General features: G+C 41.0%; 1 protein-coding gene across 1 annotated transcript; it reads right to left on the bottom strand.

Annotated features, from left to right (window-relative positions):
- Positions 1-3,448: 3,448 nt before the first annotated feature.
- On the bottom strand, positions 3,449-17,099 carry LOC139641835 (ubiquitin carboxyl-terminal hydrolase MINDY-1-like; the record flags this gene model as incomplete). The annotated part of the gene is made up of 8 exons (XM_071516453.1): positions 17,030-17,099; positions 16,535-16,651; positions 14,454-15,886; positions 13,819-14,082; positions 10,791-10,984; positions 7,302-7,359; positions 6,130-6,194; positions 3,449-3,607 (listed from the first exon to the last, which is right to left on the bottom strand). Coding segments are annotated over exons 3-8 (1,101 nt in total), but the record flags the coding sequence as incomplete, so codon positions are not given.
- Positions 17,100-23,620: the final 6,521 nt, after the last annotated feature.

Genomic DNA, 23,620 nt, shown 5'->3' on the forward strand with positions numbered 1-23,620 from the left:
CCATCTCTGGACTCTGGAGGCACACACACACACACACACACACACACACACACACACACACACACACACACACACACACACACACACACACACACACACACTTAGGACTTCAGGGCAGTATCATAGAGCTTCTACAGAATCAGAGAAGTGCTGAGTTGAGAAAGTTGAGAAATGTTCAATTTCTTTTAAATTTTGTTTTCAATATTTTAAATCTTTTTTAAATCTTTACAGCAGGAACACAACAATAAATCAAATAAATCAACTATACGAAAAAGAAATAATAATATGCCAGATAATATGAACTACAAACAAGGCCATCATTCCAAGAAAATAACATCATAGACTGTTAGACAAGTCTGTTCTCTTCTAAATATCTAAGAGTTCCCCCGCAGGTTCTGTCAGATCTGTTTGGTGTTCTGGAAAAATCTTCCTTCCACTTCATTTAGCTCATTCTGAAAAGCAGCTGAAGTAAGAGATTTATATTCTTTAAGGATAAGTTTCTTGGCAGCTACCATGCCAACACCGTATGGAGTGTGAAGCTGCTTGTGTCTGCTGTGGACTTCAGTGAAGCAGGAACCCGGCTGAGCAGCAGGTGGCAGCAGAGAGACAGGGAACGAGCCACAGAGGAAACTGATGAGTAACACCGGTGTCATTTTGTTTCTGAATAGCAAAGCCTGTTTACAGAGCCCAGGAGCGGCCATTGAGAGAGAAAAAAGTGATATAGAGTCCACGATTTACTGTACCGTGCGTCACGTTTTAGTTCATTCATGCGCACGAGATACAATTCCTTCCCTCGATTTCGTTAAACTGTGCAGTTTAGGAAACAAAGCAACTTAAAGGAACCTTTTAGGTATTGCAGATAGGCCTAGTAAGGATTTGGTATGTTAATATCCATTGTCTGTTTACACTGAATAGGCAAATCCCCCAAATATTACAACATATTTATCCACTTAACCTTCAGGCCATGTAAACACAATCAGTTGCTGCAACACACCCAGGACAGGCCACATTTAAACATGATCACCAATATGTGACTGACTCTTTATAAGCTGTGAAGAGCGCATGGATTATATCCAGAGCATGATGTCACTGTTTCCAGGACACGTTTTGACAATTTGTGCACACGAAAAAGAGAAAACGAGAGCTTGAACTGCAGATCGTGGCCACGACATAAATTATTTTTCTCCCGATGGACACTCTGTACTTCATACTGACTCAACCTGTACTGGTGTTTCAAATCTCTTCTTGAAACTCACTTTCTAGACTTTTTAGTCTAGAGTTTTAAATACCTGATTCATTGCTTTTATGTTCTTTTGTTTTTACGTTTGTGTGTCTCATGTTGTTTTAATTCCCTTCTTACTTTGTGTTGTTTTTCTTGTTGTGTTGTTTTTCTTGTTGTTAATGTGATGCCTTTGGAAAGAACTTCGTAACTCTGTTTTTAATAACTACTATAGAAACAAAGTTATAACTATTATTATTATTATTATTATTATTATTATTATTATTATTATTATTATTACTACTATTATTATTACAAAGCAGTAAAGAATATGTTATACTGCCTCTTTCCAAAGCTGAATATACAGTTTTCAGGAGCGTCTGTGATGTTGACAGAGTTTCATGTGAAGTCTGTCAAACAAAACACACAGAAACCAAAAATCCTTCTAACTGCTTCTGTGGTTTGGATTCTGTTTCCCTTCATGATGAATTTTAAATCTTGATTCGTCGTATAAGTGAGTGAACAAGTTTTGAATTAACACACAGTGACTACTGTATAGACCAAGTAGTGCTGGAAACAGCTGGAAACAGCTGGAAACAGCGGTAACACTTTATTTTCCAGGTCCATAATTTCCTGATAATTTCCCAGAAAGGAAATATTCATTTCTCTGGAAGTTTCCTGAAAGCAGCAGGAAGTGAAGCAGCAGCTCAGTAGAAAGCAGCTGGAGAGTCGATCAGATACTGAACATTTCTACAAGAGTTTCAACTGCAAAACTATAAACTGTTTACTGGAAAAATAATAGGCAGAGGCCAATTATCAGAAATCATTATTCATATAATTATATCATATAGTTATTTCATTTCTAATTTTCTATATCACTACTGCATCACTTCATGGTTCTGTCTTGGAAACAACAGAAGAAATTGGATGAACTGACCAGCTGCCACTGAACTCTTTCTCCATTTTCCCTGTAATGAGAACATCACTTCATGGTTCTTTACAGCAAACTTCCAAAGAAATGAACAGTTCCTGTCTAGGAAATCATTAGGAAATTGCAGAACCCGGAAAATAAAGCGTTACTGAAGCAGGTAGAGTGCAGAGTCCAGTCTTCTAACTGAAGTAGAATAAACTTCATCCCATGTGGAGTCGCTTCATGATGAATTACCATGATCCATTTTAAAGTGAGTGAGTTTTAAATTAAGTTTTAAATGAATCTGAATCTGTTCACCAAATATCATGAAAATGAGTCAGGTGGGGTGGAAACATATTTCACTGAAACATTTATATTAATTTTTTTCTATAGTAGAAATTATTCTTGGCAGGTGTTTTCTTTTTCCATTCACCGGCCGTTCTGGAGACCGGCTGCATGTCGGAGTGTGAAGTGTCTCCACCTGCTTCTTCATTTCATCAGCACACAGCCCGGCTGAGGCAGCAGAACAGCAGACTGCTGTGACACTGTGGTCAACTTTACTCTCTGTCATTTCTATTTTATCACTTCAGGGAGAATTTCGCTTATGCAACAATTTCCACAAACAGAAAAACCGACAAAGTTTAGTGTCAGGCATTTAGTGACAAACACACAGCAAGAAGGCCAGCTCACCATAAACTAGGGCTGGGCGATATGGTTGAAATCAATATCATGATAATCATAAGGATTTTTCTTGATATCAATATACATCACGATATGGTTCCTGTATGCAAAATCATGTTAAATAATCAAATTAATGTTCATCTCATTGAACCGAATGGTAATGTTAGGTGTGATGTCAAACAAAACAGAAATATTCAAATAATATTCCTATCATACCTCATTTTATCAGAGTTTTTAAGTAAAATTTGCTTGTCATCATCAATTCAGACAGCAGAAATGTGTGTTACGATATCAAAATATCTTCATATCATCACGATATGATTCCACTGAAAGACGATAAATGATAATGTTGAATTATCACCCAGCCCTACCTTAAACACACACACACACACACACACACAGGCTTATATTACTACACTTGTGAGGACTTTCCATTCACTAAATTCCCTCTCTAACTGAATTTTAATCTGAACCCTAATCTAAAAAATGAGAACCGGAGAAATGTCCTCACTTTGGAGGATTTTTTGTGATCTTTCTCTCCTCACCAGGGCCTTTGACCCTCACAAGTACAGAAGTACAAGTCCACACACACACACACACACACACACACACACACACACACACACGCGCGGCGGTACCTGCGGGTCGACCAGCCAGCCGTGGTACAGCGGGATGTCCAGCAGGTCGAACACGATGCACTCGGGGGTGTACTCGAAGTCCGTCACGCCGGTGAAGCGCACGTTGACGTCCAGACCGGTCGACAGCTTGGGCAGCACCACCATGGCATCGCTCATGTTCTGCACACACACACACACACACACACACACACACACACACACACACACACACACACACACACGAAAACTCAGTATGTACAGTACAGTATGTTAGTAAGGTACCACAAGTAAAAAAATCCTTTCTTCCTATCAGAATGAAGCTTTACAAGTTGAATATGGACACAAATGCAAACACTTTTTGTATAATGATTTTTATTTATTTTATTATTAACGATTTCAAATTAACTAATATTTTTACTAATTACTAATATTTTTACGAATCCCTTTTCTCCCCCTCTGTGGATCGAGCTGCAGAGAACTTTCCCTATTTCATTCTGATCAATAACAAAATAGTTATTTTTAATGTGAAATACATGTATATATATACATATATATATATATATATATATATATATATATATAGAGAGAGAGAGAGAGAGAGAGAGAGAGAGAGAGAGATGGGTCAGAGAGAGAGAGAGACAGGTCAGAGAGAGACAGGTCAGAGAGAGAGAGAGAGAGAGAGAGAGAGAGAGAGAGAGAGAGAGAGAGAGAGAGAGAGAGAGTGTGAGAGAGAGAGAGAGATGGGTCAGAGAGAGAGAGAGACTGGTCAGAGAGAGACAGGTCAGAGAGAGAGAGAGAGAGAGAGAGAGAGAGAGAGAGATGGGTCAGAGAGAGAGAGAGAAGTCAGAGAGAGAGAGAGAAGTCAGAGAGAGAGAGAGAAGTCAGAGAGACGGGTCAGACGGGTCTTTTCTATCCAACTCTGGTTTAAATTTCTCCAGGATTACTGCAGCCTGAATAAACAGTTTCATTCTGATCAATAACAAATTAGTTATTTTTAATGTGAAATACACAATAAAAATAAATGACAAAAGATAATAAAAAGCCTCTGTAAACTACCAGCTAGTTCAGTTACGAAGCAGCAGGTCAGATTTGGATTTTAAAGTTAGGTTGAAAAAATACAGAGAAAATGTTTTGTTTTTAGTTAATTTTGTTTTACTGCTGAATGGATTTTGACAGAATTTAAGGGAATTCTGCGTCTCGTTAGAATTGCCCTGATTGGCTGAAGGGGGGCGCTACGTTTGTTTATTTATTGGGTTTTACTGAAACCTTTGGCGAGAGGTGGTTACCACGGTTACCATGGTATTCGCTCCAGCTATTCTCCGGCTTTTCATTTCCACAGGACACACACTGTTTTGTTTTGTTTGTTTTTTTGGTGCCGTGTGTTTGTGACAATCTTGCTTTCGTTTACATTATAGGTTACTGCTATTTATTGTTTTATGTGTAGTCATTTCATTTATTTTCTGATCTTTATATTTGGCTTATATGGCTTTTTCTTGTTGATATTGTGTGATTTCAAAATGTCTTTTTATTGTTGTTTTTGTGTGGAGCCCAGGAAGACTAGCGACCACATTGTGGAAGCTAACGGGGATCCAAATAAAGAATAAGGATTAAAGACTAGGGCTGAACAATTAATGACAATTTTATCGAAATCGCAATATGGCCGACTGCAATTTTCAAATCACAGGAGGCGCAATATTTGTTAAAGGTGAAATGTGTCAAAGTATCATTTTAAAGTAAATATTGTGGTGCTGCAGAGATGTCCTGGCCTACACATCATATTCTACAGACTGAAGAAAACATCTTTGTTTGGTACAGATCCCCGCAAAAATCACACCATAATCATTTAAATACATTTGCCATGAAAATGAGAATAATGATGTAAAAATTATCATTCCCTCTAATATCGCAAATCATATCACAATTGCAATATCAGTCAAAATAATCGCAATTAGATATTTTTTCAAAATGGTTCAGCCCTAGTAAAGACCTGGCTGCTCTCCAGCTGTTCTCGGTGCTGGTTGGGTCAGAACAGAACAGGCTCCACATGTTCACACACAAACTGACGCCGGGGCTCCTCCCCCTTTTCCCCCGGGTCCGACCCTCTGTGTACAGAGGGTTCCTGATTGGTCCATCTGGGGCTTCATCGTTCGTGTGGGACGACATGTTTACTGTGAGGAACTTTCCTGTCTGTGGAAACGCTTTCATGACTAAACTCCACTTTCAGTAACAGCAGGTGACATGACACCTGACGGTCGATATTATCCCTGATGAGGTCACAGTTTGTGCTGCGGTATCAGCAGGGATGATGTCATGTGTTGCTGTGGAGGCCGAAGGGATCAGCAGGTCTCCGCTAATCTTCTGGGTCAAAGGTCACCGCACTGCAGCTAGCTTACTCTGCTGCTGTGACACTGCAGCAGCAACACCAGGGAGGGCGTCGTGTTCTGTGGTTCAGAGTGTTGAGGTGGTGCTGATGTCATCCGGGCAGTCAAAACACACACACACACACACACGCACACACACACACACACACAAACACACACACACACGCATACCTGAGGAGGATTACAGCGATGTAAACACAGGAGAGCAGCCTGGCTCTGTGTGTTTATGGATCATGTGAGTGGTGTGATGATGTGTGTTTACTTGTTGGAAGTTGAAATGATATTCCCTCCGTGTGTGTGTGTGTGTGTGTGTGTGAGTACCTGTTGGAAGTTGAGCTCCATTCCATCTGCCTTCTCTCTGGGTGTGACGGACAACACACACTCTCCTACAGAAGAAATCAACACACATCGGTATCACAGAGCAGACTGATCATTTAAACTGGAAATGTGTTTTCTGTGTTTTCTGATCTTGTGACAATAAACAGGATTGTGTCTTTAACTCCCTCTGTCTTCCTGCACAACTAAACCTCTCTGTAGGAACAAAGATCAGCAGGAGAGGAAATTAACACCATTTTTTTTTTAAGTGGCTGGTAAGTTTGTACGAAAATTTTAACAGTGGCTGGTAAGTTTTTCATTTCTCCTCTCTTGTTTTTTCCTCCAGCAGATTAAACAAGTTGACTGTTGATAATAAGTTTCACTGTCTGAATGTCCTTGATTCAGGAACCATGTTGGTCGTCTTTCTCTAGAATTAACCAGTTTTTTTTTTTTTTCTGTAATGTCACGATGGTGAGGAAAACTAGAAGCATCCTCACTGATCTGTTTACAACTTTGAAAAATACCATTATCTCTTGAATGGGATCACAACAGAAATAATGTTTTCTCCATTAACCTCTGTCTTTCTAAACAAGAAAATGCTGCAAATTAGATTTAAACATCGAAGCAGTGAACAGAATAACAGAATCCATATTTTCGGTGACACTGAGCTGTCAAGATGAGTTCAGAATCACTCAGGTGACACACTGACTTTTGTTGTGATGTGGTTGAAATCAACATCATGATAATCATAAGGATTTTATATATCACCGTATGACTCACATCTGCAAAATCACCTGTTAAATAATCAAATCCCATTGAATTGAATGGTAATTGAATGGTAATGTTAGGGTGTGATGTCAAACACAACTGACATTTTCAAATAATATTCCTTAAAATGTTTCATACCTCATTTTGTTTTAAAAGAGTTTTTAAATAAAATGCGCTTGTTGTCATCAGTTCAGACAGCAGAATTCATCAATAATCAATATCATCACCACATGATTCACTGAAAGACCAGAAACCAGAATATTGAATCATCATCCTGGCTGCCAATGAAAACTACACTGACCAAACTGCATGTCTAAGGCTCTGGCTGAAGTGTGAGTGTGTGTGTGTGTGTGTGTGTGTGTGTGTGTGTGTGTGTGTGTGTGAGAGAGAGAGGAGGAGTGTTTTCTCACCCAGATGAGCCATCAGGTCTTCAGTAGTGATGACTTCAGTCTGAGCTGGCAGCTTGGCCTGAGGACAGACAGTTCTGTTCAGTTACAGTTAGAACACAATAAAGATTTTTACCAAACCTCAGGATGAGATGCAACATTCACACAGAAACCCGACTCAGATCCAGTGTCCGAAATTCATTAATTTTTACCCAGTTTTCACACTTCCAAACATTCAATACAGAGACGAGCAGATTGAGGTTTCGGTTGCAATGCCTAGATAAGAAACAATGAGTAGGTTTAATATTTTGAAGGAGTCGGTCTATACAGATGACCTGAGATGTGCCACATCATACACATTTCTAAAAGGCGGTTTTCTCAAACCTATGAGTAGTTTTTCTATGTGCTTTCCCCCCCCCCAATGTGTGAATGTATATATGTATATTAGGAGCGGGACGATCATCTCACGATACTCGGTATGGGGTTCAGGATTCAATACAACCAGGATACGATTTAGCCTAATAAATAAAATATGGAAAAATGGGTTCAAATATGGAATTCATTACCCACACATCTCAAATACGATCATAATTGGAATAATTTTAAATACAGACTAAAACAGTTTCTGAGGAGCAACCAGTCATATAGTCATGAGTGACTTTGTCTCTCCCTTTCTTTCTTTATTTCCTTATTTTCTTTTCTTATACCAGGCTATGTTCTTTTTTGTACTATCTGTCTTATTTTGACAATGTTCTTTTGTGTGTGTATTCTATCTCTGTTGTATATCTGTTTTTAACAGTGTGTTTACAAAAGCCCATCTAGGGACAAACATTGCAAATGTTATGATATGTGACATCAGACTATTTTCGTTTAAATGTTTAAATGCAGAATTCTGTTTATTTCTGAGACTCAAATCTTTCCAGCGATGCCATTGGCTGCTAGAATGTAAACAACAATTTAAAAATGTCATTACAAAGTGACAATAATATAATTTGGATGGAGAGCTTGTGAAACTGTGATGGTCAAGAGTCTCATTAGTGATTACTACAGCAGAATAACATGGAGCTGATATCACCATTTTTGTATCGTGATATATTGAATTTTGATATATTGTCCCATCTAATGTTTATATATGTATTTGTACGATTTGTACCATTTCCCTTGTTTACATTTTGCTTTTATGCGAAGCACATCGAGTTTCCCTGTGTAGGAAATGTGCTATATAAATAAAATTTTACTTACTATTACTGATAACGAGTATTCTAAGGCTGTAAAATGACATTTGTCCTAGTTAGTGACCTTTACTGATTTATCCACCAAAGATTCACTCCACCTGCGTTTCACACTTGAACATCATTTCTGACCGTGAAGACGTCAGAAGACACGAGGATGATCGGGTCAGAAGCGACATATCAGGGAAAATCTCTCAAAACATTCACACCGAGTTAGTTTTTGTTTAATCTTGCAACATGACCACAGTCCTAACGCCCACATGTTGGGAGCGGCAGGAGAAAACACATGATGGTGACTCAGCAGCCGAGCCGAGCCAGACGACCTGACTCACCGCCGAGCCTCCAGCAGAGCAGCTGCTCCTGTTTTGGACGTTTTCACGAGGAAAATTTCAGCCTTGGAAATATTTCCAACCGGTCTGAGAAACAAACACCGGCCAAACGCCGATCAATCCTGGTCGTAGCTGTCGAGTTTGTCCGCTCTACCAGCCGCTTCAGCAGCTGTCACTTGGAGGTTTTTTTCTATTCTAAAAGTCTAGTTTATTGGTAAAATGGTGAAAGTGGCTGGTGAATAATAGGATTTATCAGCCACTGTGGCCTGTGGACAACAAAGTCATTTTCTGTTTCCAATGGAGACACCCAACATGATCCAAAGTATCTAAAAAGGTGAAACGTGGGGCGCTGTGGATGTTTAGTATCAGCAGCTGATCTGTTTTGGGTAGCAGGTGCTCTTCTCTGAGAGCGAACTCGTCTTGTGGAGGACTGTTCGGTCGTTCTGCTGTGGACAGTAAACACTGGATAAGAGGCTCTGCTGTCTGACAGCCAGACAGACAGACAGGTTCCTGAAGCCAGCAGAGCCGGGGTGAACGAGCGGAAAAAATAGACATGAGAATAAATTGGTATAGTAGGAATATGTGTTTTTCCTATCGTATAACTCATATTGTGATGAGGGTCGGGTCTTTTCCAAATTTCCACCCGATTCATTAAGCTCCGAGTCTCATGAATCTCTTATCAAATCTTTTATCAATTTTTTTTCTCCTCTCTCTTCTCTTCTAGAACTGCTGTTTGCAACTGATGATGTAATCAGGGCATCTGCAGGTATCAGCAAATTGAATTGCTTTTTAAGACCTTTTTAATACCACTTTTAAGAAATTTTAAAGGATAAGGCTGGGGTTTTTTAATGCATTGCTTACCAACAAAACAAAGCAAAACAAAATCATTGCTGATTTGGTTATTTTCATAGGATTTGTTGACGGTAAGCAATGCATTAAAAAACACCGGCCTGATCCTTTAATGCCACCCCGAGCCGCAACTGGTCACACCATTAAGGTTACAGAAAAGCAGCATGTGAAAGCAAAACCAAGCAGTCTTGATGAGTGAGAAGAAGTCCATCACTTTAGTGTTTTACCAGTGGGAAGGCCATTGAAGCGATGAAAAAGATTTTTGTGCAGCAAGCCAGTAAAATATTACTGATTATTGCTAAAATGATAAAGAAAATATTTAAGACCTCTGGGAATCTCATTTCAGACTTTTAATGCCATTTAAGGCCTGAATTTTCGCTAAATTGATTTAATGCGTTTTCATACTTTTTAATGACCCGCGGATACACTGGTAATACATGTTCACACTCCCAGTTTGTTTACTGGTCTGACTGAACGTGGCAGATCAGATGTGCCAAAGTGTGGCTGCACTTCACTACAATCAACCAACAAACTGTGAGATGCAACATTTACAGCACCGTCCTTGCGACTCCAGGCCGGTGCTTAAACATTTATCTATTCTGCATCAGAGCAAAGTAAAAGAGAATCAGAGGAGTTGCAGAGTGCAGCATTTTTCACACCTTGTGCCGCCTCCACCTGCCGCTGCAACCAGTTCATCTTCAGTCAGTTCAACACGGTGCTGCACAGCTAAGGCAGCCATTCATTTAGTTGACGTTGGCTAAATGATTAAGTAGAATTCATATTATTTCCACTTACTTAACATTGTTTAAAGCTTTTTTGTTACAGTAGTGAGTGCAATAAAAACAAGATCCATTTTTTAACTAAGAAATTGTCTTCCCCCCCTAAACAAATTACCTAAATAGATTTAATAAGGGATTCAATAAGCAGATTTGATACTGGATTCAGATTCTATAAAATGCTTTCAGACCCCAACCCTAATTGTGACCCCCACCCAAATTATCTCGCGACCACCTGGAGGGGCCCGACCCTCAGGTTGAGAACCACCAGTTTAGAAGAGACTGAAGCGTCTCCTGATGTTGACGCCAACACTGAGGCGTCTTTACCTTCCAGCGCAGGAAGAGTGTGTTCATGATGGCCAGCAGGGGGCAGGGTCCGTTCTCGCTCTGGGTGACGATGGGCGTCTTCTTCTCCTTCCAGGTGATCCACTTCACCAGGTAGTAGGCCGGCATGGAGGGCTCGGCGTCCGCAGCACCACCAGCAGCAGCAGCAGCAGCAGCAGCAGCGGCAGCGGCGCCCCCTGTGGACAGGAAGTCAACTACAGTCACACAGAGCTGCAGCTGAGCAGGTTGAACTGGGTGTGGGGCGTAACCAAAAGGACACACGTTCCATCCCCAAACAGCCATGTATCCTGTTGACGTGTTGCTTTGTTTTTAGGTGGTGTTTTTTTTTTTTCCATCTCACCTGCACAAATTAGTAACTGTCCCCCATGATCAAATCAGGGGAGGGACTATGGATCAGTCCATCCATCCGTCCGTTTGTCAATATCTCAGAGGCTACTGATCAGATTTTGACAAAACTTTGGGGATTGATGCGTGTCACTGCTCCGTTCTGGCATTACTGCACTGATTGGCCTATTGGGACCCTACAACGTTTGTTTACTGTTTTACAACACTGATCCGATTTTGACAAAACGATGAAATGATGCATCTCAACTACTTTGCAGTTAGATGTGATGCTATGGGGCGTGCACTTTATCCAGAGATGCACATAGAATGTATAGACATAGAATACAGACAGACATATAAATTGAATGTACTTTACGTTATTACTGCACAGTATTAATTTCATTTTAACAGATGATTACACTTTTAACATGTGATATTACTGTGTGCTGACATAGACAAAAACAAACAAAACAAGTCTTGATTGGCCCAGATGGGGAGTTCATCATTCATGGGGGACGACATGTTTGTTGCCTTGTTTTCGTCTCTCCTTCCTGCATGTTTTTTCTAATCTTATTTTATCATCTCACGTCTATGCTTTATCACTGTGAAAATAAACTAAACTAAAACTAAACACTGAGACCCTGCCTGCTCATTCACCGTCTTTCTGGATAAATGAATCAGCTAAATCCTTAAAAACATAAAGAAACACGTCATTGTGGATTATGGCCTGTTACACAACACCCAGTTCACCCAGATTTCTTCCAGCCTGGTCCCACATGTGTTTAAAACCGTGTGACTGTTCATAAATAACCGCAAGATTAAACCTCTGATGATTACGTCTATTACTGTTCCTGCAGTACGGCGAGTGCTTTGTTCCTCAGCTTCAATAGAGAACTTTCTAATTTTGTTCCCTCACCCACTTCCTATTGTTCGACAACTTCCTCCTGATAACCTGGAGTGCCGCACTGCACTTCCCTCTCCAGCTGAAACATGCTGTACATTAGCTGCTTCAACACACACACAGTACACAATACTGAACGTATCTGTAGACTGGTATTAGACTGCTGTCTGTATGCAGACTGTGCTCAATACTGATGTAGGTTGATGGTTATGTAGTGTGATAGTGACGTAGTTTGATAGCGATGTAGTTTTGATAGTGATGTAGTTTGATAGTGATGTAGTAGTAGTTTGATAGTGATGTAGTTTGATAGTGATGTAGTTTGACAGTGATGTAGTTTGATAGTGATGTAGTTTGACAGTGATGTAGTTTGATAGTGATGTAGTAGTAGTTTGATAGTGATGTAGTTTGATAGTGATGTAGTTTGACAGTGATGTAGTTTGATAGTGATGTAGTTTGATAGTGATGTAGTAGTAGTTTGATAGTGATGTAGTTTGATAGTGATGTAGTAGTAGTTTGATAGTGATGTAGTTTGATAGTGATGTAGTTTGACAGTGATGTAGTTTGATAGTGATGTAGTAGTAGTTTGATAGTGATGTAGTTTGATAGTGATGTAGTTTGACAGTGATGTAGTTTGATAGTGATGTAGTTTTGTTAGTGATGTAGTTTGATAGTGATGTAGTTTGACAGTGATGTAGTTTGACAGTGATGTAGTTTGATAATGATGTAGTTTTGATAGTGACGTAGTTTGATAGTGATGTAGTTTGATAGTGATGTAGTTTGATAGTGATGTAGTAATAGTTTGACAGTGATGTAGTTTGATAGTGTAGTTTTGTTAGTGACGTAGTTTGATAGTGACGTAGTTTGATAGTGATGTAGCTGTTAGTGACATAGTTTGACAGTGATGTAGTTTGACAGTGACGTAGTTTGATAGTGATGTAGCTGTTAGTGACATAGTTTGACAGTGATGTAGTTTGACAGTGATGTAGTTTGACAGTGATGTAGTTTGACAGTGATGTAGTTTGATAGTGATGTAGTTTGACAGTGATGTAGTTTGACAGTGATGTAGTTTGATAGTGATGTAGTTTTGATAGTGATGTAGTTTGATAGTGATGTAGTCTGACAGTGATGTAGTTTGATAGTGACGTAGTTTGACAGTGACGTAGTTTGACAGTGATGTAGTTTGATAGTGATGTAGTTGTTAGTGACATAGTTTGACAGTGATGTAGTTTGACAGTGATGTAGTTTGACAGTGATGTAGTTTGACAGTGATGTAGTTTGATAGTGATGTAGTTTGACAGTGATGTAGTTTGACAGTGATGTAGTTTGATAGTGATGTAGTTTTGATAGTGATGTAGTTTGATAGTGATGTAGTCTGACAGTGATGTAGTTTGATAGTGATGTAGTTTTGATAGTGATGTAGTTTGATAGCGATGTAGCTTTGATAGTGATGTAGTCTGACAGTGATGTAGTTTGATAGTGATGTAGTTTGATAGTGATGTAGCTTTGATAGTGATGTAGTTTGATAGTGATGTAGTCTGACAGTGATGTAGTTTAATAGTGATGTAGTAGTAGTTTGATAGTGATGTAGTTTGATAGTGATGTAGTTTGATAGTGATGTAGTAGCAGTTTGATGGTGATGTAGTCTGATAGTGATGTACTGATGTAGTTTGATGGTGATGTAGTCTGACGGTGTGCAGCTACAGAGGAGTGAGGTGTCTCCCTGACTGACTGACTGCCTGTTCAGAGCCGTGGGGGAAAACAGCAACAACAAAAAGAAGAGCTGACCTGCAGTGGCAGCGGCGGCTCCTGGCGCCTCCTCGTCTCTCAGGCTGGGAACCTCGGTGGAGGGGGAGCGGCCCTCGGCTCCCAGGGCGGAGTAGGAGGAGGACAGCGCCTCGTCCACATCCAGGAAGTTCCCCGTCGCCGTGTTCCCGTCCGACAGCTCCAGGCTGGGGATGGAGAAGGAGGCCGAGTCGGTGGACTGGCGCTGGTCGTCGGAGCCGCCCGCCGTGGCGACAGATGAACTCTCCTCCAGGTCCAGATCCAGACCTGGAAGCAGAAATGTTTTTCACATTTTTGGGAAAGTGTAATACTCTGAAAGACTCCCTCCAAGCTCCGAATGCCGGTAAACTGAGTCTTTGATGGATACATCAGTCAGCGTCGCCGCCACACTGACTGGTAACTTTTAGACACGATAACATTTGAAAGCCTCGGTTATATTCAGTCTTTGGTGTTTTGCCATTTCTTAAATTCTGTCCCTGCGGCCACTGTACACGCTCTCTGACCCTCAGCCAATCAAATCAACGCAAAACATAAAATTACTCTTGTTTACCAGCCCTTGGCAGGTGAAGCAACAAGTTCATTTCAGACACTGCTCTACCCTCCGAGCTACACTGAACCTCCTTCTTCCCCAGGCTCACCTTGCTCCGCTCCTCCTTCCATGGCTCCTTCTGCCTTGATGTGGCCGAGCAGAACAGACAGAGACTCTTCTTCTGTGGTGGCCGTTACCGCTCCGTCTTCAGACGACAGGGATGACGGTTCCGGCGTGAGCGTCATCTCCTGCGTCAGGACTTTGGCAGGCAAAGGACTGTGGGTCTCGGCGGTGCCGGGGACCTCAGCGGTGACATCCGACCCCGATGTGTGGCCGTGCCCCTCTGTTGCCACGGTTACAGGAGCGGGTACGGCGAGGTCTTTGGAGATGTTTTCTGCCAGGGAAGACAGATCGTCTTTGCCCGCGATCAGCAGATCTCCTCCCAGCGTCTCGGCGCTGGACTCAGCCATGGCTCGCCGATCAATGCTGTCCACTTAAGCGCTTCAATCAATATGTGGGAATGACAGAAGGCCGGGCTTCAAGGAACACTACACAGACCAGACTACAGTCTGTCGGCAAGAAGAGCCCGATATACTCAATATATACTGTACAAGTGTAAAAAAAAAACAAATATACAAAAAAATCTAACAAACTTAGCCCTTCTTATGAAATTTTGATATTCGTTTACAAAAACACCTTGTCTGGATCCAGGCCACGTTCTCAAAATTTGACACAATGAACCAAAGTGAAACGCTGATTCAGGACGAAGACCCGGCGGTAAAAAACTGGCAGTTTTCCTCTAAAGCTAAATAAGGAGAGGAGTGGCGCTCTCCCCGGCCGGCACTCTGCTCCCTCCGGGCATTCCTGAGTGACAGAGGTCCTCGCTTTCCTAAACGAGCCGCAGCCTCAACATGGCCGCCTGGGAACGCTGCTGATCTCTGTGTTTCTGTTAGAAGAACCACTAATCTATCAGCTGCCTGCCCTCTGATGCCGGTTTGGGGGTTTCAGATAACAAACGCTACTATCTCCCTGACATTGCACACGGCGTACACACTAAACTGTACAAAACCCTACAAGTTACTTCCCTAAACAACAAGAAAAATATATATTCAAGACACAAGGTATCACAATAAAGACAACCCCAAAACTTTGGAGATGTTCCTAGCTCCAAGTCTACAGATTTCTGAGCTTCCTAGTCCAGTCGGTTCGGTTGAATCGCCTCGGGCGACAACAACAGCACGGAGGAGCGCAGGAGGCCTCCTCTGCTGCTCAGGGTGAATCCAGGCCTATTTGCAAGTCGGCCTACAGCACAAGCTGTGCTTTCTCTGCTGATGCCAGGGAGCCGGCTGTAGGGAAACAGAGAGAGATGTTTGTTTGAGGGGTGAAGCTCTTTTCAACAGGGCAGCGTGACAACAGAGCTGCAGTCTGTCAAGCATTTCCCCCGCTGTCCGTCAGCTGAGCGACAGGGAAGGAAGACTCTCCGGATCGAGCTCCCTGTCTGTCCGAGCTTCGTCTGAAAAGTCGATACACTTTATATCAGACCTGAAGGGAGACAAACACAAGGAAGAAGCAATTACCAAAGATTGTTCTTTCAGTGGGAAAAAAGTAAATGATCATCACAAATCACAATATCAATTCATCTATTGCTAAGAAGACAGAGGAAAGGGGATTAGGAAAGGGGATTAGGAAAGCTAATGTTAGAAAAACAACAGAGAAAGCAAGATCAACCAGCCCGCCGAACCAATTTAGCTTGAGTAATCGTTTCGCTAAACTGTCAGATAACAAAACAGAGGAAGGCAGAAAAGAAGCTAGCGTCACAGCTAAACTTACTGTCATTCTCGCCTGATTAAAGATTTATCACAGCGCAAAGTTAATATTGCAACAGTCAGAACTTATGAGGCAACAGCATTAGCTCGCCAGCAATTCCTCAAATCAACAATCCTCGTGTTGACTCACCTCATCTGAAAACTGATAGCAACGCTGCAAATGCAAGCTGTTGATGGCAGCCTTGAGCAAGCCGTTTCCTAACACAACAACTCCTGAGCTAGCAAACCTAGCCTTCCAGATAAGCTAGCCAAGTTAGCAACTGTTCCACAAAGGAAACAACTTCACTGCGCGAGCCGCTTCCCGAGAGAAGGCGGTCATCTGTTCGTTCAGACAGAAATAAAGTCGATTCAGGCGGATACTTACCAACTGGTCCACGTTTGTAGTTTTCGCTGACAGCGGCTGACAGACGAGCATGCTAGCTGTTTACATTCCACTTCGCCACGAACAGGCAGGGAGACAGGAGGGTTTTGGCCACGCCCACTACGGGACGAAACAAAAGCGTGTCGACGTCACTTCCGTTCAACTTTAAAGTCAGCGTTAGCTGGCTAGCTTATTATTTTTTGCTACTACTACCGCTACACTATAATACAGCTACTTTGTGCATGGGACCTGCATTGCTTTAATGGTATATAAATAGACGAGCTATCAAAGTATAGTAGGCAGCCAGCATCAGTGTTTTTAAGTAGATAATCATCTCGAAGTTTCTTAGCAAAAAGTTAGCACCCTGCTAGCCCCATTACGTTGCCTTTCTTCCTGAGAACTGTAAATGCTTAAACAAATCTGGAATCTTGAATGTGGAATCGCTTATCGGCAAAGTACATACATTGCATACCATGATTTAAGCTTTAAGACCCTTACAGACTTGTTTGGAGGCGCCGGTGAACTCGGCATACAAGTGATCCCCAAGAGCTCATAAAATGAATCTCAACTTTTACAGTTAGTTCCTACTGCTCGCTATCGCCCTCCAGGTGCGTTTTGGTGAAACAGGACAAGTGAACCAGCTCGAAAAGTTGAGATTTCATTGAAGCAGTTGCTGCTTTATATGTCGGATATATGCCGAATTGAACTATGGAGCCCAATGAGTAAGATAAAATCTTAAGTCATATTCTAGCATACATGTAGGATCGCCGACAAGCAAGGCAACATTAACCGGACAGGTAGTTCAATGGCGTTTGGCGTCTTTTGCATTTGGAAATATGACGCTCAGCTACTGCTTGCGTCCCATTAGTGTATAACGATCCATCATTTAGTGTGAGAGCAGAAAATAGCCATATCAGGTCAGAATATTTACTGTAGGCTAAATTAGGCTAGATCTTTCCGTTTTCATCACCATCTCAAGTTAATACACTCTGTAATGTCACTGCAAGCTCATAGATGTTGATGGTACGGTAGTTCTGGTGGGTGGAGCGCTCACCTCTGGCGATAGAATAGCACTGACAATCGGAAAATCTGCTCCACTCATAAACGAGGTAATTAAATGAAAGTCACCCAGACATCGGGGGAAAAGTCATGTAGGATGATATTGCGTACATACTTCTTGGCGGTAAGCCCCGCTCATCCGCGACAGCCCGAATGCTAAAACACCGCACCGCAGACGCGTCTGTGTAAACACGCCCACCTTTAAGGAGGTCCAGTAGGCACGAGCTGCTGGAGGATTTGTAACCGATAATATCCACTCTAACTTCACTTTTGTAGGAAAATGTGATGTTTGTGTTTACTGAACAGGGAAGAAGTAGATAAACACGACTTCTTTATTAACTCAGTTTTATTAATGGATGTATTTCATATTCACAAGTGCAAGTTAAAAAAAACAAAAAGTAATTTTATTGCTCTGATTAACAAACTCAAACAGTTCATACACACGATCTCATACAATAATAATTAAAAACTGTACAATTATGTTCACTTTGCAAGGCAGCTATTTGTGTGATGTAGCCTATATTTCCATGTATTATTAGGCCTGTATATGAAATACAGAAGCAAAGCTACTACAAGAATTATGTGATTCAAAATCGTTATAAAGCACTGCAGACTGGCTCATATTGCTTTAAGGAAACCAGTGTAATAGGAGAGAAAAAACTCGTTAATAATGTTGCAGCGTGGCTGTGAAGTGACACATAAGCATCAATGTGAGTGGTGATTTTCGGGTTTCGCAGGATGCGGTCCAGACAGAGGTGTGACCAAGTCAACTTTACTCAAGTCCCAAGTCAGTCTCAAGTCTTGAGGCACAAGTCAAGTCAAGTCTAAATGTAGATTACCAAGTCTAAGTCAAGTCCATGTCATTAATGTCAAGTCTCAAGTCTAAATGTAGAACAGCAAGTCAAGTCAGAACAAATCAAGAGTCCAGTATCAATTTAATATCTTAAAGAAAACTAAATATCTAGGACTTTTCAATGCAATATGGTTTTAATAGGATAAAAACTTGGTAAGAGCATCATGAGTTTGATTTCTATAATCAGTTTCAACTTCAATAAATTCAATCATTCCATACAAATTCAGAAAACAGAATTTAAATTCAGTCGTCTGCTGGAACAAATCTCATCACTTTCAAGACTTTAGAAACCTTTTCAAGTCATCAGAGTACAATTCAGAGTCAAGTCCCAAGTCACCAGAACCCAAGTCAAGTCAAGTCTCAAGTCTTCTCTTCATGCATCAAGTCAAGACTCAAACAATAAAGATGCGACTCAAGTCCAAGTCATGTGACTTGAGTCTCCACCTCTGGGTCCAGGTGTGTGTTTATATATTATTATGTATTATATTGTGTTAATATGTTTTACAGTGGCTTTGAACTGGATTCAGCCAATCAGAACTGAGGACTGGAGTTATAATGCCAAACAATTGACAAAAATGTGTTTCAACATTTTGGATTATTTCAAAGTTCCAGTGTGAGAATAAAGAATATTTAATGAGGAATATTCACAACATATCCTTCAGCCTAATATATACATACGCCTAAAGGACTGACAAAAATATTTAAAAAAATACACGTAAATACTGTTTACCAGACTACATCAGTGTGTGTGAACTCTGACCTCCATCAACAAAAACTGATGATATTTCCAGGAACTTCCAGATTTTTTTTTCACTGTTACGTCTATAACTTCAGTCAGTTTTTCCCCTCTTATCCTGTAAATATGACTCATTAAGGAAAATAGAAGTTTGTTCCCATACTGGAGTACGATAAAAAAAAAAATCAATTTTTTATCATTACCGTTACTTACCTATTTTTATCTTTCTGTCTCTTTTTTAATGTCATTTTACTAGACAAATTATGCATGTCTTGTGTTTTATGTGAAGCATTCTGACCTCCAGTTTGCGATCCTACAAACAAACACCGACATGAACAAAATCATTTTCAGAAACATATTTCCCCTTTAAAGGCTCTGTCCTCATGCAGTTTGATGCTAGTTAATATGATGTATATTGGGTTCGAGGGCTTTTGAAGCCTAATACTAATATTTATGGACTAAAGGTGCTGAGTGTTTCCACCAGAGTTTTCTTCTTGTCGGGGTGGAAAAGCCTCTGAAACAGCATTTAGAGAACCCAATATATAACCCTAACCCTAATGTATACTATGAAATTATATCACAAAGGCTTATGGCAGGCTAAAAAAAACAGATAAAGGCTATTCTACTAAAAAGACACCGATTCCTCCTTAAAAGTGGGAGTTTATAGTTTCATAGCCTAGGGTTTTATTCTGAAATGTGTGAAAGGAAGAGCTTTTCTTTAAAACTCTTGCTGGCTTGACACTGATCAGGTGGTCCTATACTCTCTCTCTCTCTCTCTCTCTCTCTCTCTCTCTCTCTATCTCTCTCCCTCTCTCTCTCAGTATATTGTCTCTTGTCCGAACAGCAGCAGTCATCTTGGGTTTTGAAACTCCAGCAGGCTGGTCAGGCTCCTGTCTCTCTCTCTCTCTCTCTCTCTCTCTCTCTCTCTCTCTCTTCGTATCAGTTTATTGTCTCTCGTCCGAACAGCAGCAGTCTGGATTTTGGGAACGCACACACACACACACACACACACACACACTCCGGCTGAGGCTGCAGAGCACACAGCATGGAGCGGTTCCTGACATGGAGCAGCGCTGCAGTGAAGGTGAGAACTGAACTGAACTGAAATGAGTTGAACTGAACTGAATTGATCTGACTGAATTTAACTGAACTGAACTGAACTCAGTTGAACTGAATTGACTGAACTGAACTGAACTGGACTCGACTGAATTGAACTGATTTAGCTGAATTGAGCTGAACTGAACTGAACTGAACTGAACTGAATTGAACTGAATTGAATTGACTGAACTGAACTGAAATTAATTGAACTGAGCTGAACTGAACTGAATTGAACTGAACTGAGCTGAGCTGAACTGAATTGACTGAACTGAATTTACTGAACTGAACTGGACTGAATTGACTGAACTGAACTGAACTGAATTTACTGAATTGAATTTACTGAACCGAACTGAAATGAATTTACTGAACTGAACTGAACTGAACTGACTTGACTTGACTTGACTTGACTGGACTGGATTGGACTGGACTGGACTGAACTGAATTAGACTGAACTGAACTGAATTGACTGAACTGGACTGGACTGAACTGAACTGAACTCAATTGACTGAACTGAACAGAACTGAACTGAACTGAAATTAACCAAACTTAACTGAATTTACTGAACTGAACTGAACTGAATTTACTGAACTGAACTGAATTTACTGAACTGAACTGAACTGAATTAGACTGAACTGAACTGAATTAACTGAACTGAACTGAACTGACTGAATTTACTTAACTGAACTGGACTCAATTGAACTGAACTGGACTGAATTGAACTGAACTGGACTGAATTGAACTGAATTGACTGAACTGAACTGAACTGGACTGAACTGGTTCTCAGCTGGAGATTTAATGTCTGAACTGGAGTGTTACTGGTGTGTGTGTGTGTGTGTGTGTGTGTGTGTGTGTGTGTGTGTGTGTGTGTGTGTGTGTGTGTGTGTGTGCAGGACATAAATAGAGCAGCATGACATCTCTAATGGCATTTTAGTCAGATAACAGACAGCAAAGAATGTGACACGTGTAAGACACACACACACACACACACACACACACACACACACACACACACTCTCTAAGTCCTGAACAGCAGACATCAGCGTCACTCTCTCTCCATTCTCATCTTTCCTCCCCTCTCTCACCCTGTCATCACTCTCTCTCTCTCTCTCTCTCTCTCTCTCTTTCTGTCTCTCACCCTGTCATCACCTTTTCGTTTCTCTCTTACTGTTTGTTTCTCTTCCCTTTTTCGGTTTCTCTCCATCTCTCTCTTTTTTATCTTTTATTATGTCATCATCAACCACACAGTGGATGTTAATGTGATGTTACAGAAGACTTTACATTTGACTTCATGGTGTTCGGTGTTGGCAGTGACAGACAGCGCTCTCAGTCTGTATAATCCCCCAGTTCCTTGTTTTGTCTCCATCTTTGTCCCTCAGCCTCACTGTGGTGTTTCTGCTGCTCTTCTCACAGATCACCTGTCAATCAAACAGTGTGGGCGGAGTTTGGATTTTCTGTTGATGCAGTTTGAGTTTCTGTAGGTGGCGCTCTTTTCTTTGTCTGTTCGGCCATGGTGTCGCTGTTCATGCTAATCGCATGCAAAAATGCCCCCCCAAAAAAGTTTTTCTGGCTAAGCCCAGTGAAAAAGACAAGAGGTAAGAGAGGAGGAAGCTAGAAGCTAATATTTTGAAGCTTAGCGCTCATAGCCTCATACCCATACTAAGTTATCTAGGTTAGCTAGTTAGCCTAGCTGACCAAGTTCAAACTAGCCATACTAGCCTATAGCTAACCTAGCAAACCTAGTTAGCTAGCTGCTGACCTTTAACATCATGATGCTATGGTCATGAAGGAATGAAAAAAGTAATTTGCATTGATGTTATATTTTGACCAGAGTTCCTTCTTTGCCATTCAAGTTTGCCTGCAGCTAACTTGAGCTCTGAAAAGCTGTGGTTCTTTGGCTCCGCCCACTGAGGTTTAATTCAGCCAATGAGATTATTTCTGCCTCCAGAAATGTTTAGCTACGACTACAATCAGCTCCCATTTAAAAGCCCCAATCCATAATCAAAATGTATTTATACTTACACTATCTTCTGGATCATTTTTCAGTCTCTCCTCCCATAACAACTATCATGGCCTTTATACACTCAGACAGGAAGCGAGGCAAAACGTCTCACTACTCAAGAGTTTGATCACTTGACTCAAAACATCAGCAGCAGAGACGGCATGCGAGCGACAGAGTGACAGATTAGTTGATATCTGCTTCTGCATTATGTTTTTTAATCTGTGATGCTGCATGTTAACCCTTTAGCTCCAGGCTTGGCAGCAGCATCGCTGTCTCCTTTGGGGAATCTCTCATTTAGAAACATTCTGGTCAGATGTTGGACAGTGTTTTTGGTCACAAATATGTTTCCTGCTAGCACTAGCTAGCATTAGCTAACGTATCTAGTAGCAGCTAGCGTTAGCAGGTTCACATTAACATCAGTGTGTTTGCTGGCTAGTTAGCTAGCTAACAGTTTGTTCAGGTTAACTGAGCTGACTCTTCTCAAGCTACAACTCTTCATGTTTTGGAGTAGAGACTAGGGCTAAAGACAAGACAGTTTACTGTGTCACAGTAACCTACATTTAAGCAATATTACATGAGATATTACACAAGAGAGTGTGCTTTATCGTCATTGGCACAACAGTGATGCGGTCAGCATCACTGAAGTATAGCGATTATACAACGGTTACCAACAAAATAATAGATATAATCAAAATGTATATTGTGGGGCAATTTGCCGTCAAAATAAAAAAAACGTTTTGCTAGTGTTATCTCTGTTTCCCTGGAAATACATGGGGTCTGACTAATAACTGGAAAACAATCAGTCACGTCAGTAGACTCCTATGTAATGGAACCTAGTTTACTGCTCCAGCAAGTAGACCGAGCCTTAGTAACGACCTGCAACAGAAACGATTTCTAGTCCCTGTTGAGTCAGCAGCCAACTTGAGCTAATGCTTTCTAGAGATCGTGGAATTTCCTAAACTGAATAAACACCACACATATAAACACAAAACTGCCTTGCTGGCTCAATCTTGTTGTAACTAAGATATCTGCTGAAAAAAATAATTTGCTGCTACGTCCGCGAACTTCACATGTATTTTTAAGCTAGTAGCGCCGTGTCACCGACTCACCGGCACAGCTGATGGAGGATGCAGAGCGTCTGGTAACATCAAGGCTGAACAGAGTTATATTTAAATATACTGTATGATAATATATGGCGGAGTAATATTTTTAGTGATGAGCACGGCTAGGTGTTCTGTCATGCTGATTTGATCACGTTATAAATGTCTAGTTGAAACAAATCCACCTTATCACACTATTCACTTTTACTGAGAACGTTACTGAGTGGATCTACAGCCACAGATC

Source organism: Centroberyx affinis, unplaced genomic scaffold (genome assembly GCF_046629955.1).
Source record: "Centroberyx affinis isolate AG114_WGS23_722 - 3 ecotype Tasmania unplaced genomic scaffold, CSIRO-AGI_Caff_v1 ptg000402l_1, whole genome shotgun sequence".
In the NCBI taxonomy this organism is placed as follows: domain Eukaryota; kingdom Metazoa; phylum Chordata; class Actinopteri; order Beryciformes; family Berycidae; genus Centroberyx; species Centroberyx affinis.